A 19,323-nucleotide genomic window follows, 5' to 3' on the forward strand; every position below is an offset into this window, starting at 1 on the left:
AGGCATATGGAGACCTGTGATTTAATTCCTGAGGAACACATCCCAAACAGTACAAATAGTTCTCCCCTAGAAGCGCTGTTTCCTTCTGGTGATTATTCAAGGAGTTCCAGACAACCAGGTCACATGCAGGTGACTCTGCTTCAGACATCTGGGGTCAGTCAGCTGAGAGGAATCATACATAGAGTTCCCCAAAGCAGACTGTGTTTGAGAGGAATCTGAATATTGTACAAAACCTGGCTTGGGTCAAACTTAGGACATTAGTTTTCAAGCAAGGGAAGGGAAAAGATGTCCAGTTTCAATGCAGACTTTTTGCTTTGATGACAGATTTTTATTTGTTACAGTTGTCAAATGACATATCCTCCAACTCTAGCTGTTCCACCAGTCCAGTGCTGGTCATTCAGGGCTGGTACTGGGTACATTTATGAATGTACCGGGTTACCTATGCACTCCTCCCATCCTTGCTGGTTCCCTCTTTTCCCCTCTCTTTCCCTGCTAGAACTCCTTCTCCTCACTGGCCCCAGCTCCTGCAAGGACCACTGGGGGGGCTGGTTCTCCTAGATCCACCCCAGCTCAGTGCTCAATGAAAGGCACCTCCATTTCACTGACGTTGGAGGATATGGCATGGATGAAACTGTAAGTAGCCAGTTATGGTGATGTGCTCTGTTTGTATTGCAGGTGATGGGAGTGGTAGGACCCTCCAGTGTGGCTGACGGATTACCCCTTCTTCATCTCAGCCCTTATCTCTCGCCACCTCTGCCCTTCAGCACAGCTGTTGTCCGGCTTGTAGCATTGCAGATACAGGTGTGTCTGCCCTGGCCCACGGCCAGGCCTTTAGAGCTTCTGGTTGAGACACCAACTCATCAGTGCTCTGTTTTCTTTCTGCAAAAGCTGGGCAAAAACTGTGGAACATGCACCAAAATTTAAGGAGAAGCAACATGTAAATTCTCCCTCCTTTCTGAAGGCTTGAACTGAGCTCAGAATTCATCTGTTGGGGCCAAATCTACAGCAAGCATCCATCAGCTTAACACTGCCATTGAAGTCCAGGGAGTTTGGCTGATGAATGCTGTTTAAGGCTCTGACAAGCAGGTTAGGATTGTCTGCAGGATCTAAGGAGTTAGTGTAAGACTTCTGCCACAGGAGGATGGGCCCTGGCCTGGGTTACATCCATGCAAACTTTCCTGTGGGACCATGTGTGTAACTGAGAGTGGAGTTTGTGCTCTTCTGCTCTTACCTGAGCTGATCACACAGTGTGCCAGCACAAAAAGCCGGGCAACTTGGCTTTTCAGCTGCTGATGCAATGATATCCTTGTTGCCAGAATTAAAAAAAGTTCCAGACTTTTTGGAGATTTTCACTATTCCTTTCTCATAGCAGCACTATAACTTTCTACAGAGTCTTTCTGCCTCTGTGTCCCTTTCCTTCCCCACTGGCATGAAATTAGTCTGAATGGTGACCAAAGCTAATTTAGCTCCAACTTGAATTTTTAAATATGCATTGGTACATCCAGTTGAATACTTAGGCAGGTATTTCTGAGCAGCAGGATGGCTTGGGAAGGAAGGCTTACAGGGACCAACACACAAAGTGGTCCCTCCAAGCATGAGGCACAAAAGGACTTTTTGGTACAAACTGGCACAGAAAGAGAACAGATTTCTTCCAGCTCTGAGGTAATGATTCCTTAATCAAAACAAAACAAACCACAAAAAAAACCCAAAAAGGCCAGTTTCACTTGCTGTGAAATATTATATATTAAAAAAAAACAAAACCACATACCAAATTAATACATTTTTTTTTAATTATTGGGAACTTTTACTTCTATTATCTTCTTCTCCCTGTTCACTCATTTGTGGGCTTAAATGTAATGAAAACCGAACATGTCAGGAAAAACACAAGTCATAATTCCCAATACTTCCAGCAGAATACAAAACAGAAGTACCTCACACCCCATCAGAAAACATCTCCTAGAATTTCTCAGCCCGGTTCTGCAAGCTTGAGGAGTAGCATTTCACAGCTATGTCTGTAGCAACTGGGATGTTGTAAATGAGCAAAGGTTTTGGTGACAGCCTTTTGAATTACTTCCTCTAAAAAAAGGTGAAAGACCTTTCAATGTAAGCTTGACTGTGTGTCAAAAAGTAAGCATGCATTTTGTTTATTTTTCAGGAGTTCATTCTTTATGTTAAGAAGGATGACAGGGCAGCACAAAGTGAGGCAGACCAAAAATGTGTTTGGGAATAGCCTCCGTGTTCGGACAGGAGAATATTTAGATAATGTCATTTGTGCAGTTTCCTCTGTTCCTTTTTTTATTCTCTATAGTCTGTGTCAGATCCTGATACCATTCACAGCAATGGAGAGCTTAGGACTAACACTCAGCTGACTCCTGTGGGATACATCTGATTTTGTTAATGATATTTAAGAGTTAGGAGTCTGGGCTTCTTACATTTGGCTATGACAAGAGCAGGTGATCCCTATGTTACTCTGTGAATTCCTTTTACTCCTGACTAAATGGTCTGAGGACATCTCATTCAGTTAATGCTGAATCAGGTCATCAGAGCTGGTGGTGTACTGTGTGAACAGGGTGGCCAGGGGATCGTCATTCCCTGCAGTGACTTGTGTGCATGATCTGCTGATGAAATCGTTTAATCCTTTTTTATTATTACTGCACAGGCTTTGAAAGAAGATTTCCCCCTAAGCCATGTCGTCTCCCCATTCACCAATCAGGAAAGAAGGGAAGGAATGCTTTTAAACCTACTGATTCCATTTGTGCTCACAGTAGGATCTGGAAGCAAAGGTCTGACTAATTTAACAAAAAGAATTTTTGTCCCTCTTTTCTGACAACTGATGTTTGCACTTTCTCTGCTCTCTGTATTTTATTTTTATTATTTAATTTGGTTTTCTGTCACTGGCAGTATGTCAGCTAAGTGCCCTTTGGGTCTGAGACTGAAAAGAGCCCCGCTGGGAGGAGTTGTTATTTCTTCTCTTTATTTCAGCTGTGCCTTGGTTCTTGAGTCAGGTCTTACACAGATGTGCTCCTGCTTTTGAAACTGGAGTGCAGGGCAAGACAAATCTGTTGTAGCAGAAGTCACAGAGGGGAGCAGAGATCACAGAAATTGTGTGCCCCTGTGGATCACAGTTTGCCCAATCCATGCCACTTGTCTTGCACAAGTCCTGCTCCTTGCTTTCTGCTATAGAGGGTCTTCACTGGTAAATCCCTAAATGAAAGCAAAGAGTAAAGGGAGAGGGGAATGCTAAAAGGAAATGAGACCACTGAATGGGACATTTCCTTGTGCTGTGTGGCTCTATGTTTGTGTGTGTTTGTGTTGGTGCTAAAATAAACTTTGCCTTTGCTTGCAGGAGGAGAAACAGCATAACAAGGTGTGGGGGACGGAGTTTATGCTTAGGGGACATTTGAGATGCACCCCATTTTGGAACTGAACAGAGTCTGGATCTTCTGGGTGTCTATGATGGGATGTAGCCTGATCTTTCTCTCTCTTTCCCCTCCCAATGTATCTCAGACAGCCCCTGGCTGGAGCAGCCTGAGGTCCTGCTGCTGCTCCAGACTGTTATCAATATCCTCCTGCCACCTCGCATCATCAGCACTTCCCGCAGCAAGAATTTTATGCTGGAGAGCTCCCCCGCCCACTGCTCCACCCCAGGGGATGCAGGGAAGGACCTGCGGCGGGAAGGGCTTGCAGAATCCACCAGCCAGGCTGCCTACCTGGGTGAGTGATGGCTTCTACTGACCACTGAGAAGAGACAGAGCTATGGTGGAGTGCTCAAGAGTAGAGTGGAGTGCTCTCTGTAGAGAGCATTAAAGAAAACCATCTCAGGCAGGAGCTAACTGACCTCTTTAGAGCTGCTTTAGGCCTTATCCTGAACAAGGGGCCAGGCCAGAGCATGAAGCCAGGAGTACCTCTGGAATATATCACAACATGAGTGATGTCTGCACTGCAGCTGGAGGAAAAGCAGCACAGGTAGAAGTCGCTCAGTTTTCACACTGCCAGACTACAGCAGTGAAGCCACAAAGGCGAGTCAGACTGCCCATCAACCCCTAACATCACAGCCTCACTGGCCCTTAGCTATCTAGGGTGAGAGGTGGTGTAGTCTGTCTGGCTGCTGGCCCCACACATGGTCCTTACTGACTGGTATGCCCCCTGCTTGCTGTAGGGTGGTGCAAGATAGTACTGCCTTATCTCCCATCTGACCCACAGGTGAAAGGACAGAAAAAATAATTAAATTGGAGATGCAGCAGCACTGCAGGCAGTCGGGCCTATACGGGGACAGTTTTCTCTCAAAGCACCCCTTCAAAAACAACTTCTCTGTTTCTGATTTTGTGAGGGCGAGCATTTATCTGAAGATTTATATTTGGTCTTTGTTAACCTGTATCTGAGGAATGGAGTAAAACTGATGAAAAATTGGCAGTTCACCACTGATTTAGCCCCCCACCCAAACAAACCAGGATACAGAGGTGTAATGGCTGAGAAGTCTTGGCCATCCCATTAAGAAAGATGGAGTAGTCAACTTTCCCCCAACAATGTTTTTACCAGACATGAGGAACATGGAAAGGGAGAGATTCCTTGTCTCTCCTGTGATTCAAGTGTTAATCACTGCCCACTTTAATGCAGAGCATTGTTTTGAACTTCATTGCTGTTCATCCCCATTTGTAATGCCATGCTCTTGCTCTTGTGAATTACTACCCTTGGCTTACTGGACCATATTTGTATTTAAATTGCAGTGTGACCATGACTCATGCAGCTGCACTGCTAGAAAGGTTCTTTTCATCACCCTATAAATCATCTGCAGATTATTGTGCTCACAGGGTGACTCTTTGTGTGGATATGCTTGGTCAAGATTTTTGAGGTTGTCTGATCAGCCAGGGCTGTATTCCTACTCTGAGCTGCTTTCAAAATATCTGATTCTGGGAAGACAAAAGAACTCTACAGGGAGGGAGAGGGAAAGCCAGAGCAAGAAAATACAGAAGAACTTAGGTATGAAGTAGAAAAATTTCTCTGGGAATGGGACTGCCAATACTGATCCTGAGGCCTTTATTACTAGAAGGTTGGTTGCTCCTTCCCTGCCATGTTTGGAGACTGATAGAAAAGACAGTTGTGACTCTGAGGTGTGTGGGTGTGCATGTGCATGTACATGCAAAGCATGCCTGTATAGGTTTGTGCTCACTGTGGCCCCCTCCCCCATTCTTCCCCCAGTGCTCATGAGGGACACTGGTAACATCTCTGACTGCCCTTTGCTGATGTGTGTTCCCCTGTAGCCCTGAAGGTGATCCTTGTTTGCTTTGAACGCCAACTGGACAGCCAGTGGTACTGGCTGAGCCTGCAAGTCAAAGAGATGGCCCTGCGGAAGGTGGGAGGGCTGGCCCTGTGGGATTTCCTCGACTTTATCGTAAGAACACGGATCCCTATCTTTGTGCTCCTTCGGCCCTTCATCCAGTGCAAGGTAACAGTTGCTTTGGCTCCTGATATTTCACTCCCTGAAGGCAAGATAGCCCTTATTCCCCAGCTGAGAACAGAGGAACAGCACTTCTGGAAGAATTATATATGTATGGAGTGACCTTTCAGAAGTTAGTAGGCCTAAGAACCCTTTGAAACTAAATCACAGAGCTTTTTCCTAGCCAAAACTAAAGAGCATGTCAGTCATCCAGGTGCTCTGATCCATGGAGTACAGCTAGTCTTAGTTCCTCTGGATGGGGAAAGGCATGTGGACTTAATTCTACAATGAAGACATTCAAAGCACTTGGAAGGAGTGTGAATGTGCTGAACCTGGGAGGATGTTGGCAGAAATCTTCTAGTAATCTCTCTTCTGCATAGAGCTGGGCAATACAGCTAACAGCCAAGAAGGACCACTCCTCTTTCCATCTCTTGGATGAAGGTTCTGACAGGAATTTTGTGGATGGACAAACAGCTACTAGGCTGAGGCATCTGGGGCTTAAGTTAATCACAGCTTCTCACCGGTTACCAGGTAGACTAGCAGATGGTACTCTACCTTATTTAGCCTACCTTGTCTCTTGGACAGACTAAATCATCATGGAGGAAGGAGCTGTCTCATGACAGGATCATGAGGATAGAGCTTAGAATAAGGAAGCCCTCATCTCCATGTACCCTGTGCCACTGAGGTTTTGATCTCTGTTCAGTCAAATATAAGGTTGTCCCTAAAAGACAGGTGGAAACCTCATAGATGGAGTCAAAACCTCTTGACTACAAAGCCTGCTGGCTGCAGGCTCATGCTAGTCTGGAGACTACTCCCTGGGCACCATCTCCCTGCAATGCTAATGCATCCCAATTTTGCAGCTGCTGGCCCAGCCAGCTGAGAACCATGAGGAGCTGACTGCCCGACAGCACATCTCCGACCAGCTGGAGAGACGGTTCATCCCACGCCCACTCTGCAAGAGCTCCCTCATCGCGGAGTTCAACAATGAGCTGAAAATCCTGAAGGAGGCCGTGCACAGTGGGTCTGGTAAGGAAAGCAGGGAGCTCAGGGCCATCAACCAAAGCCGGACAGATGCTTGCCCCTACAGTAACTTGTGAGGCAGATCTGGCCTCTGCCTAAAAGGGGAATGGGGCAATCCACACATACCCTGCCAGCCTTCCCCTGGAGCTTATGCTCAGCCTTGCCACTGAACAGCCAACAGAAGTCCAGATTAGCTGTGAAATACACCTATTTTTCCACCAAGTCTGAGTCCTATTCCCTAGCAGCTGGCTCTTGCCGTCTCAGCTGGCTTGTGCAGCCCTAACCCCAGTGCAGTGAGCCCCTCCATGCCACTGTAAAGCCAAAGCTCCTCATGCAGAAAGGTCTGGCTGCTCAGCAGCAGATCCTCCTCCTTTCTCCTGGTCTCTGATTTTTCTCTACTGTGACATCCAGATCAGCATCCCTGAGCTGATGGGGCACTGAGTTCTCTCCTGAACAAGGGGAGACTTTTCTTCAGTGATGGCCACCCCTGTTGCCACGAGATGGCAGCTGCTGCTCATACATGGCAAGCAGTTTATGTGCTTTGTTCTTCGGAAAACAAATTCAAAAGGAAATGCTTCAGTCTTTTTTCCTTGGCAAGAATTTGCCTTGTTTCTAAATGTTGAAGCTGATCTGTAAAATAGTGGTTGTGAAAATCAGACTGCATAAGTAAAACAGAGATTTTGGAAAGGTGAGGCAAGCAAGGCAGCTGTTTGTGTTTTATCACCTCTGCCACCCCCCGTCACAGTATCACAGAACCATTAAGGTTGGAAAAGACCTCTGAGATCATCAAGTTCAACCTTTGACTGATCACCACCTTGTCAACTAGACCATGGTACCAAGTCCCACGTCCAGTCATTTCTTGAACACCTCCAGGGGTGGTAACTCCACCACCTCCCTGAGCAGCCCATTCTAATGCTTAGCAACCCTTTCCAGGAAGAAATTCCTCCTGTCCAGCCTGAGCTTCCCCTGGTGCAGCTTGAGGCCATTTCATCTTGTCCTGTTGCTGGTGGCAGGGGAGGAGAGGCCAACTCCAGCCTGGCTCCACTCTCTTGTCTGGGAGTTGTAGAGAGTGAGAAGGTCCCCCTGCCCCACTAGTCCAGGCAGAATGAGGTGCCCAGTGTGACAAGAATGCTTGGCTTGCTGTTGATTTCTAGTGCCATGAGTGACTTGGGTTTGGTTTTCCCCCTCTTGCGCAGCTTACCAAGGGAAGACATCTGTCAGCACTGTGGGCACCTCCACCTCTGCTTACCGCCTGAGCCTGGCCACCATGTCCCGCTCCAACACTGGCACTGGCACAGTATGGGAGCAGGACAGCGAGCCTTCCCAGCAGGCCTCGCAGGACACGCTGAGCCGCACAGATGAGGAGGATGAAGAAAGTACGTGGCCACTGATACTAAGCCCCAAACAACTGAGGATGTTTTCTTGATGCCCAGAGGCTGGCTGGGAGGGGAACACAGTTGCCCCTGTCCCAGTATGAATAAAAGGTTCACAGGAGCATGAGGTTGAGCAGCTGGTGTGGCTGGTATACATGGTGTTAAAATTTGAGTTGTAACATACCTCCTCATTGCCCTCTGAGCTATGGCAGGGTAAAGGGAAGGGCACACGGAGGATTTTAGTGCCTGAGATGCGGGCTGATGTGCAATCTGACAAGGCATTTGGCAACCAGGCCTCTTTTAGCCATCATGACAGTGGGCAGGGGCTGTGGCTCTGTAGTTAGGATCCTGTTCCTGCAGGATCCCCAAAAGCATCAAACAGAAGGAGTGAAAATGGGGGGCTCAAAAGAAAGGCCCATGCAGTTACAGCAGAATTGCCTTTTGGCAAAGAGCAATTAGCCAGAAACTTTGCAGGTTTAGCCCAACTTTATTTTAGCTGGGTTCACCACTAAACTTTGTACAATCCACCCAGAGCTGTATTGCTTATACATTGTTCAGATATTTATTCATTGTGGCAAACTGTGGTTTCAGATTAATTCTGAGCCACTGTGTGGAACGGTAAGTGCCATCTTCCTATCTGAACTGCAGCATTATTTCCTCAGCCCTGCCTTGGATAAACACTGCCGTAAAATATTTCAGTACATCAGAATAGGAAAAGGTCAAAAAGAGAGGAAATTATACAAACCCACCCCTTTGTTTTCTTTATTTGTAATTAAAAGTTGTTGTGGCAAAAACCACAATAAAGTAATTTCTCTCTGGATACTTGATATAATTTGAAACAGCACTGAAAATTTCAAGCTGTCCTGATTGCAGTCCAGCTGTCTGCATAGTTCTGTTGCAGTATGATGTATTTGAGTCAACTTATCCAAATTTTTGGTGATATTTTAAAATGCATGTCCTGAAGGGTGTTGAAGGGTGTCAGTTCTGCATTTTGCTGTCATGTATTTTGGCTTTTTTGTCACAGTGCTTTGCTAGATCGTAGAAGCAGTTTATTTCACACCAGGACAAGGTCCAGTTACAACTTTTATGCTGGAAACACTGTATATTAACAAGCAATTTATTAATCACAGGATTAATTCCCTAGTGGAAGCTGGATTCCCCAAACATGTTTTCCTGAGAGCCATTTAAGCTGAAAGAGTACATAAATCCCTGCCCCATGTTTGTCAGGTTCCTCATCCTGCAGGGGTTTATGTGTATGTCTTTCTGCACTGTGGCTGTAAAGTCTAATGGAATATTCCAATTTTCAGGCTTGGGCTCTTGGTAAGTGAATGCTGGGTACACCTTTGGCATCCTGTTATCTCTTGACAACTGTCAAGATGCAGGTGGGATTTGGGTGGTTGTTTCCTCTCCTTTCTGTTTTTTTCTCTCTTTCTAGATGACTCCTTGAGCATGCCCAGTGTGGTAAGTGAACAAGAAACATACCTTATGGGTGCCATTGGGAGGAGGCGGTTCTCCAGCCATCTCTCCAGCATGTCTGCACCTCAGGCTGAGGTGGGCATGTTACCCAGCCAAAGGTAACAACATGGGCTTTTCCCCTTTCCCATTATATTAACAAGAGCATAAATGGCACAGGTACATCAGAGATATGGGATAGTGGAATTGGTGCCAACATAGTGATGCTAAATTTATTCATCCTGGAATAGTGTTGGACCAAGGGCGCAGGACTGGAAATAATGATTTTCCAGGATGATCTGTGTTGCGTAGGGTCCATAAGAACAAGCTGTCATCCACAGCAACCTTCCTCTCAAGCAGTTTCAGAAACACTCAGCGTTATTATTTTTCTCTGCTACTACTGAATAGCAAAAGGAAACATGGTTTTGGGGTATTCATTAAACCGGGGGACCACACCCAGTCTGTGTAGGGGAGTGGGGAGGAATCTTGAGAAGCTGGGAGAGGGGAGCAGAGGCAGTTTGATTTACTTTGTTTTCTTCCGTGTGTTCTTTGTCCTTCCTAGAAGAGTAACTAGCTCATCGCAGAAATTAAACTCTATGTTCAAAGATGGGATGTAATACTGTTTTAAACCTGAAATACTTGTTGATACAAATAACATTGAATGCCTTATTCCTGGTTGACATGGAGTGGTGAGAAAGAGCTTGTTGGGAAATGTACATCTTTAGAAGATGTGGAGAGAAGTTTTGCATTTAAATGTGGGGGTTTTTTCTAAGTAAGCAATGTTTATTGTTTTATTTGTCCGTGACATAGTTATCCAAGGATATCTGACAATGGACAGATTAATTTATGTTACTTCCTTTGAACCTTTAAAGAATATATTCTACATAATGTCTTGACAACCCCTGGAAAATCAAACAATATTGTTCCCTCCCCATTCTTGCTTGGAATTAAAGAAATAACATTGATAGATGAAGGAAAATTAACAGCTGTGGTATCTACCAGCAGAGATGGGAGAAATGAGTTACAAGAGAGAAGTTACACAGATTTTATCTGTGAGTTTTCACAAAAGGACTTACAGGAACTCATTTGACTTTCAAACTCAGTTGATTCGGTCCCTTTTTTCCTTGAAAAATTAACATGCAAGACTCCATTTTCCTCAATCTTTCACTACCATCTTTAGTGCATAAACTTCATAAGAGTCACAGCTGACTGAGAGCAATGTTTGCTTTGTGCAATCCCAAATCATGGTGATGCTGAGAAAAAAAGACTTTAAGTACCACAGAGCTTCACTCTCTACTTTTTAAGTACATGGTATAGCAGGAGAACCACTTTTCATGTGGGTAGGGGAAGGACCAGCTCAGCAAGCATAATCATAGTCCTCGACGTCATGCCTTTTGAGTTTATGGATGGTCTCTGGGATTTCAGACTGCCTCACAAATGTAAACTAATTAATGCTAAGTAAAGTTATTACTGCTTTCCTGCTGGTAACCCAGCAGACTACTTTCTTTCTTTCTTTCATGTTTTTCCTATGGCCTGAGCAGGCTGCTCCTGCCTGATGGCTGCATTGCAGAAAAGCATTGGAATTGTGTACTCCTTGGCCAAGACCCTTGCCAGCTGTTTATTTACAGTTTCATTGCACTATGAGACCTTGTTTTCCCCATGTTTGTCCTTAGAGTTGCACCAGAAGGAGAGTGGTCTATAGCTCATGGGAGATAGATCAGCCCTCCCTCAAGGAAGAAGTGGCTCATGGGGAAGGAAAAAAGCTTTCTATGAAGCTGAAAGTAAATAGAACTGAAATAAATCAAAATGCTGCAGGAAAATAGCTTTGAAAACAGTTCCCTGCCTTATTTCCTTTAGAAACACATCCTGTCCAACTTCTCAGCTCCCCAAATCTCAGCAGAGATGTAGAAGGCTTCATGCAGTGTAAACTCCCTCTAAAGACTGCTCCTGTTATCAGATGTTCTTTCACCTCCTCTGAGTCATATATGTGCTGTTGAGCATGTAAGACCGATTAATGTTACCGTCCTTTTTTTACTTTTTTATTCCATTGATATTTTCTTCCCTTGAAAACAGAGACAAGCGCATGCTTTTTGCATTTTCTTTCCCTAAATTCTTAATCTCCCTGCCCCTCCTGCAGTGAACCTAATGTCCTCGATGACTCCCCGAGCCTGGCCACTGAGGGCAGCCTCTCTAGGTACAGTGTTAACACTACCTGTCTGTCAGTGTGTGTGCTGGGAAACAAGCTGTTTCCGACCTTTTGTCTCTTCCCCTCATCTTTTGTCACTCTCTCCATCTCTGTCTCTTGTGGCTCATCAATATTCAGGCCTGCAAGTCAAAGGTGTAGTAACCCACCTTCAGTTTTCAGCTTTGATTGCCAATAACTTTGAGAAGGCTAAGGAGAAGGGGAAAGAAAAAGCTGTAGTGAATGAAGCAGCAGGCTGGCCTTTCCCCCTTGTTTAACAATTGCTTGAAAGGCATGAGAAAGATGATCCACGAGGCATTAGCTGTATCCTGTTATAAGCATTAGTCTGGAGGCCTATGTAAAATGGAGACATCTGTTTTTTCATTCATCTCACAATGCTGTCACCACAAAAGACTTAATATCAAGCTGAGTTCTTTACCATTCGCTGATAAAACTAATTATGGTAAGTCCTGTGGAATATAGTGTTTTGTGGGTGCTTTACAATAATTCTCATTAGTCTTGCAAAGCATTTTCAATTCTCAAATGACAACTTAGAAATCTTGCAGGTGGATGCCATAAATACATCTCTAAAATGGCTCTGTTAGTGCTGCAGTTCAGGTCTAGTTGTTCCCCATTACCCACAGACGGGAACAAACACAAATGGGTTAGGAGGGAACTTACAAGGGAAGCCTGCACCTTTAACACCCAGATCAGTCATGTTAATCATTCTCCCTGCTCTGCTGCTGTGCTTCCACCTCTCAACCTATCCTCTTGAGGCTGGAGAGTTGTTGTTAGTCCCAAGAGCATCTGTTTCCTCCCAGGAGAACACAGCCCCATACATTGGCAACACAGAGGATAACTCACTATTTCATTCCTGCACCAGTGGAAGCAGTGGATATGTTGAGAGGCGTTTGTGTGAATGGTTTCTGTTTCATTAGCTTGGGTTTCAATGTTGGTAGTGGCTTTTTGGGATGGGGACAGGCTGCTGTGTTCATTTGTTCACTCTCTTCAGTTGACAAAAGGAGTTTATTGTCGGTGCTATCACTGAGCTCATTCTATGCAACATGGTGTCCTTCGTGTGTGTGAACCCTTCTCTGGCAGACCAGTCTCTGATCAGTTAGGAAAAGACACCAGCTTCTTGGCAGAGGCAGGGGTATTGTTACCTGGTTTTGTGACAATGTAAGATTGCATGGTCATCTGGGCTAAAGAGCTGAAGAAAAATCATTCAACCAAAGAACTTCCATGTTGTCCCTTTAGCAGCACTAAAAACTCACTACAGTTGAGGAAGAGGACAAAGGGGAAGGTCCTGAGGTAATGTCCTGATACTCAGTTACATCAGTGTTGATTCTGAAATGTTTTGATCTTGTTAAGTAGGGGCTAGCCACTCCTAATTACAGTGGTGAGGCTGAGCACTATGAGACACCTAAGTCAATGAACGTGTTCAAACACAATAATTTATTTTGAACCCTGAAATGTAATCAGCTGCACAACGGGTTCCTACTAATTCCTGTCACAAAAATTTTCTCCAGGGACCAGGACACTATCCTCCACCCTGCTCTAGGGTACAGAGCAAATGGATGAGCAGATGTACTTGGGAATCAGTTCTGCTGAGGTTTATTATCCTTTTCAAGGAGCGGGCACATGTCTTAAGGACAGGCATCAGGGCTGCAAAACCTTAAGAAGCCTTAAGAAGGAATGAAGACACTGCAAATGTGTCTAAAAAAATTAGATTAGATCTCTGTGAGGAGAAAAAGATGTTTCAACTGCATTGTTAAATGTGAAAATCGGATTCCTCCTCTAAAGGACAGCAGTAGTAAAGCAGATGTTGTAGAAGCTTATTGTGCTGTGGGGATTATAGGGCAGAGTTAATTTGTTTTTTACATTCAGGAACATTAGTTTTGAATAAAGCAGGCTTCAGTTTTTCTTATGTAACTTTGATTTTGGCTGCCGCACAATGATAACTTTTTAGGATCACCTTCTGAATTCAAAAGCTGGTATTTAATCATAATCAAGATAAAGAAGTAAACAGTATTTACTAGGGACTAGACCCTTTTGGAAGGTAGGAGTCTTAAATAAACAAATTGTGACAAATACAAAAAAGAATAAAGTCTGTTTCCCTTTGTTCTATAGCAATTAGACCCAGCCTTGAAAAAAAGCAGGGAAGGCGGGAAGGGGAGAGCACTGAAGTGCTCAGACAGCTTGGAGTACAGGGCTGAGGAGCATCGTGATCTGTTGTGGTTATAATCTGAGAGGACAGGATATTTTCCCAAATCAGAAAGGAAGAAGGTGAAACCACTGTAATGGAAATCTATTGCACAAACACATTTCCCTGTAATGTTTGTGCCTATCCTAGCTTAATGGTTCCTAATAGGAAAAATCAGATTGAATCCATATTGCCAGGGCAATTGCAGCAGCAGGTTTAATGCTAACTGGGCTGGGATGTGTCTGGAAATACAATATATTTAACCCATTTTCTGCTGCCTTTGTCCACCAACCATCTCATTCATATGTCTAGGGACACAAAGTGTATATGCTGTACCATGATGGTGTGGCAAGCATGTACATCTTTATAATAGACATTTAAACTCGTTGCTTCCTTTGTCTCTGTTTTGTTTTCTTCTTTCTTCTTTATCTTTTTTGGGGTTTTTTTGGCTGCGTGGTTTGGTTTTAATTCCTGAGCATTACTTATTTTACTTGCCAACCCAACAAAGTTTGTTTTGGCCCCCACTGTGTGACTGCACTGTCATTCCTTGTAGCACTGGTAACATGCATCCATAAACTTGGGTTGGTTGGTTTGATCTTTGGCTCACCTCTGCCCTACATAATGGGAGTAACATTATTGTGCAAATAAATCCCTGACAGAGATACTCAGAGAGCGACAGAGAGTGTTGGGCAGGAAAAAAATCTTGTTTCTTATTCCCAAAGAAATCTAGATTATGTCCTTTAGAAAAACTACTCTTATAGATCACATTTCACATTGTCGTGGGGAGGAAATGTACTGTCAGCTGAAATGGCATCTGATTCAGTGTTCCTTGGCTGGGTCCCGCAGGCTATCAGAAAAACAGTATATTCCTGGTCAGGTCTGGTAAACAAGGAGAGACAGAAAAGGAAGGAGGGCAGGCTGCACAGAGCCAACCCTCTGCCTGCCATGCTCGTCTTCACAGAAACAAGATTGGTAGTTCTGTTCTTTGATGTGAAAAAAACCCCTCACAAACCCTCATGAAGAGAAAGCTTGTATCTGAAAATTCAGTCACTTGTCTGAAATTTGTGGTCTTTATGATTCTCTCTCTCTTGCTTTCCTTCTTCAAAATGTGGGGATACAGAGCAAAAAGACAGCCACAGCAGGACTGTGTTGTGCACAGGCAGCTCTGCAAAACACAGCTGCTCTCAGGTCCACCATTTCCCTGCAATAGGTATCTGCAATTTCAGCTTGTAAGATCATCCCAGATTATACCAGTTTGTGTAATGATTCAGTACTGGAAGTAAACGTCCACCAGCTCACTTAATTCATTTCACTTATGTTATTAAGCCAGGCTGAAAATCCCAGACTCCAACAGGAAGACACGAAGTCCAGCCTTTTTTTGCTCACCTATTGTTTGTCTTCAGTGCACGGGAATAGTTTTTACCTCGTGTATAGCCTATGTGCCCTCACGCAGTCCATGTATACCCTTTATCTAATGAATTTTTCAAGTGTTTTCATATCACATGTGAAGTGAGTTTGTTTCAGCACTGTAAACAGTTTTGTACTGAATATAATTGCAGTCTTTCTGCTGCAGACATTAATGTCTCCTTACTCACAGAACTAAGAGTTACCTTTCCTTCCTCAGAAGTCGTAACAGTATTCTCAAAGCTACTCTAGTAGAATTTTTTTTCCCAAGAACTTCTCCAGCTAATTCCTACTTCATTCACACATTGGTAGCCACTGTAAAAACTTCTGGAAATTCAGAAGAATAAGTTTTTATGTAATCCTAGAAGAAGAAGATTAAGGAAATTCTCCAAGCTGTAACTTCAGGTAGTCTGGATCACAAATATAAAGACTAATTTAAGTGCAGTCTCTTTGCTTTAATAAGGAATGATGTGATGCTTTTGGACTTACCAGTCATATGTGCTGCAGTCAATGTCTGGGTCAAGAACATAGTCTTACTAACTTGGAGGTAACTCTGAGGTCTCTGCTTATCCCTAGGCAGGTGTTTGTGTGGTGTTTAGGATGCATGGTATGTAAAGCATGTCAATATCCTATGGAAAAGCTGGCATATATGTTCCAGGGACTGGTGATTTCATTTGGAAGACCTGTCTGAGGAAGAAAGGGACTCAAATATATCTTGTTCTGGCTTTGAGCTTGCTGAAGCTTTTTCTCTTTTTCCAAGGCAGTGCAGCTGTGGTGAAATTGCTGAGGGCATGCCCAGCATTATTAGGCTGTAGTCTGTCAATCAAAAGATAAAGAGCTTCAGGGTCCCAAGATGTCTCTCTTCTTGAAGTTGCCCAGTCTCCCCTGCAGGAGTGACAGAAACATGGATATGGTTCAGTGCAAAGTCTGGCTTTAGCTTAAATGAACAGGAGGAAGGAATAAGACTTTCAGATCAGGTAACCAAACTTGGCCCCTGTCTTGGTTTGAAAGACAGGTGTCTGCCAAGGGAGGCGGGAACCTCCTTTGGAATGGAGAATACGACCCCCTTCCCTCCAAATTATAATAATTTTGAAATTAAGGGGCTTCCAGAAAAAGATATGGGAAAATGAATAACAGTTCTTTACTAGTATGTATGTATGTATAACAAGGCAGACAAACAACCACAACGGCAGCGACAACAAACAAACCCACAAACCCAGTGCCAGCCTCTCTCAGCTGTCAGGCAGTTCTGGTGCAGTTCTGGTGACAGCCGGCAGGGGCGCTGGTGGCTCCCGGCCGGGCGGCGGGGGTGCAATGGTTCCCCCGCGCCTGCAGGGGGCGCTGTGGCGCGGGCTCGGCTGCATCTCCTGTCACGTGGTGATGGCAGACAGGTTGGATGGCAAACATGGGCTGCAGCAGGAACCTTGGAGCAGCGGCTGGAATAGCAGGGCAGGCTCACCCGGAGTAGCAAGCAAGAGGTAGCAGACATTCTGCAGGTGTAGCAGGGGCCATGGGGTGTCCCAGCAGGCAGGGGGGGTGTGTTACAGTGCAGCAAAAAAAGCCCGAGGCAGTGGCAGAAAGCAGCAGAGCTGGGCAGTGGCAGCTGGGCTCCTCCACAGCAGCTGCCACAGGCAGCTGGGAAGACGTGCCCTCCGGGAAGGGGGAGGGGGGTCAGGGTCCCGGTCTTCCCCTGAGGCACCTGAGCAGATGGCAAGGGTCCTTTCCAGTGAGACAGTGTTCCAATAAGGTCCCAGTTAAATGGCTGCTCTCACGAGCAAAGGCTTACCCGGGGTAGGAGAAAACAGGACAGGGCTGGGCTCTGGCAGCAGCAGCGAATCCCCGCCGCCTCCCCCCACCCCCACTAGCAGCAGCTCGGCCGTCCTCCTCTGAAGCCTAGAGAGCAAGAAAGCAAGGAGCTGTGCCTAGCCCCTTTTCCCCCAGCCCAATTCTCATGGTATCTCTGCCCCTCCAAGAGAAACCCCCAGTTAAGAGAGTGGCCAGCCGCACCTTTCTAGTGGAAACTTTTGTCTCTCCTAAGTATCGGTCCTTATGGTTTCTTAGCGACAGATGGGACAAAATTCCATGAGAGAAAGAAACAAAAGGAAAAATCCTAAACTCCAAGAGCCCCAAAGCAGAGCAGGAAACTCTCCATGTTCTGTTCCGCCAAACCTTCTAAGAACGATCGGTAACTTCTGCCAAAGTGAAGAATGAGCTGCTCAGGAGACAGAGCTTTTTAAGCCTCTCCACAGACATCCTCCATGTCTTGTCTGACCGTGTTCCTAGGTTTGTCTTCTTCTTCCACCCCTGTGTGGTCAGGTGATTAACCTTCATTCTGTTGGTGGTACTGACAAACTCCAGGGAACTCCAAGAGAAGTATCTAGAAAAAGAATGTTGTTTTCCTTTAGATTAATGCAAACCAAAGACAAAATGGATTGCAATACTGAATCTTCAACAGTGTGTATGCGAGATATAGCTGGAAGTTGCTTAAATAGGACATGTTGCTCAGTGGATTCCAGTCTGGCCTAAAAAAGCAGCTGCCTGAGTTTAAAAAAGTCTGTCTTAAATGTTAGTAACTGTTGTAGTCGTAAGTCCCTCAGACACAGTTTGTTCAGCTAAAGTGTTTTATGACTGCTAAATGTCCAGTGTTCAGAGTAATACAGTGCTTTGATAAAAATGAGGGGAGGATGGTATTTCTATATTAAGTAGATTGAATGGTCAGTTGAATGGTAGTATGAGGTGGTACATAGCGGAGTATGTTTTATTGCTAAAGTTTCTTCTACTGCAGGTTTTCAGATATTTTGTGCCAATATATTAAAAACCAAAAAGCTGTGTTTATCTATCTATCTAGCTATCTATCTACCTCTAATTTTCATTTACTTGTCTCTTTTGTTTGTTAGCCACAAAAAGACTTAAGGCTGCAAGTGTTGAGTGTGGGGCTTTGTTCACATAACTCATGCATCCATTATGTGAATGGATCCTTTGTCACTTTGTGTTTGTTTTTTGTTGGTTGACTTAAATTGAAATTAAAACCAGATGACAAAATTGTGATGAGGCCATGGAGTCTTATTTGGGAAGAAAAACAATTTTACAACATTGTCCTTGAAAAAAGGAAAAGCAAACAAGAAGGCTTTTGAGCTAGGAAGCTGATGTTCCTGCCTTCACTGATGTGGCAAAGGATGCAGAGAAGTGAGTGCTGCCCAGTGGGATGCATCAATCAATGACTGAAAACTGAAATCTGCAGTTATTTGTATTTGGATGCTACATGTGTGTGGCCAAGTCCTGAATGCCATGACTCCACCTCCCACCCTTTCCTAAGCCCCGGAAGCCACAACCCAGCAGACATGTCTCCTCCCGTCCTTCAAAGATAGTGCTGCTCTTTGAAGTGACTGTGCCATTAGTGGTTGGTCGATCTATTATTTATTTATTTATTTTAGTCCCAATTGCCAGGAAACGTACTAGTTATGCAGTGTGCTTCTGTGCTTGGCCTAATGCTGTCAACATCTAACAGGGTGGGAAGTGTGCAGAGTGAGCCAGGACAACAGAACCTCCTTCTGCAGCAGCCCCTGGGGCGGAAGAGAGGCCTACGGCAGGTGAGGACACAGACAGTAAACAAAACTTCTCTCTTGCTGTGTGATTTGGTTTGGCTTTTCTCGTATGTGGCTGTTTGCACACGGTATGTGGATGTGATGTGTCCCTTCTACCTAATTTTTGCTATACTAGTGCAGTCCCTTGACTTAGCAGGAACCATAGCACAAATCATAGCTGTGAAGCCAGACAAATCCCTAAGAGAGGAGGTACCCTTTGTTTTAAATTCCTCAATCTTGTCCTCTGCAGGCTTTTTTCTTATTATTAAATGATGGTTATGCAACCTGCACTGCATTACATTCAGTGTTGAAACTGAAAAGGCACAAAGCCCAGAGGTTCATATGAAGGAGATGTCTGATCCATGGAAACCTTAAAACACATATCTGCTAAAAGTAGAGTGAATGGACATCTAGAGGTACAGACAGTGATGATCTGTTCTCCTTTCAGAGAAGAAGCTGTGCAATATGTGAACATACATTAACCTAACTCTCTCTTCCAATGTTTAGCTTCGACGACCGCTGCTGTCACGTCAGAAAACTCAAACTGAACCTCGGAGCCGTCACGGAGCTCGACTTTCAACCACGCGACGGAGCATCCAGCCAAAGCCAAAACCTTGTGGTAGGGCAATGCTGCATTTCCGAAACCAGCACTCCACACTGGAAAGTAG

General features: G+C 44.8%; 1 protein-coding gene across 18 annotated transcripts in view; it reads left to right on the forward strand.

Moving 5' to 3' along the window:
• LOC116446294 (protein unc-80 homolog) overlaps nt 1-19,323 on the forward strand; it is a 145,263-nt gene that overhangs the window by 120,389 nt on the left and 5,551 nt on the right. For 14 of the 18 annotated variants that reach the window (XM_032113812.1, XM_032113804.1, XM_032113805.1 and 11 more), the window contains 10 exons: nt 676-801; nt 2,660-2,783; nt 3,508-3,714; nt 5,262-5,446; nt 6,298-6,463; nt 7,654-7,833; nt 9,266-9,404; nt 11,420-11,476; nt 18,580-18,661; nt 19,163-19,274. In XM_032113812.1, the coding sequence (XP_031969703.1) occupies nt 676-801; nt 2,660-2,783; nt 3,508-3,714; nt 5,262-5,446; nt 6,298-6,463; nt 7,654-7,833; nt 9,266-9,404; nt 11,420-11,476; nt 18,580-18,661; nt 19,163-19,274 (1,378 nt within the window). Of the gene's footprint in view, nt 1-675; nt 802-2,659; nt 2,784-3,507; nt 3,715-5,261; nt 5,447-6,297; nt 6,464-7,653; nt 7,834-9,265; nt 9,405-11,419; nt 11,477-18,579; nt 18,662-19,162; nt 19,275-19,323 lie in introns of those variants that run through there. The other 4 variants (XM_032113810.1, XM_032113819.1, XM_032113821.1 and 1 more) reach the window with 3 other exon arrangements.

Source organism: Corvus moneduloides, chromosome 7, assembly GCF_009650955.1.
Source record: "Corvus moneduloides isolate bCorMon1 chromosome 7, bCorMon1.pri, whole genome shotgun sequence".
Classification (NCBI taxonomy): Eukaryota; Metazoa; Chordata; class Aves; order Passeriformes; family Corvidae; genus Corvus; species Corvus moneduloides.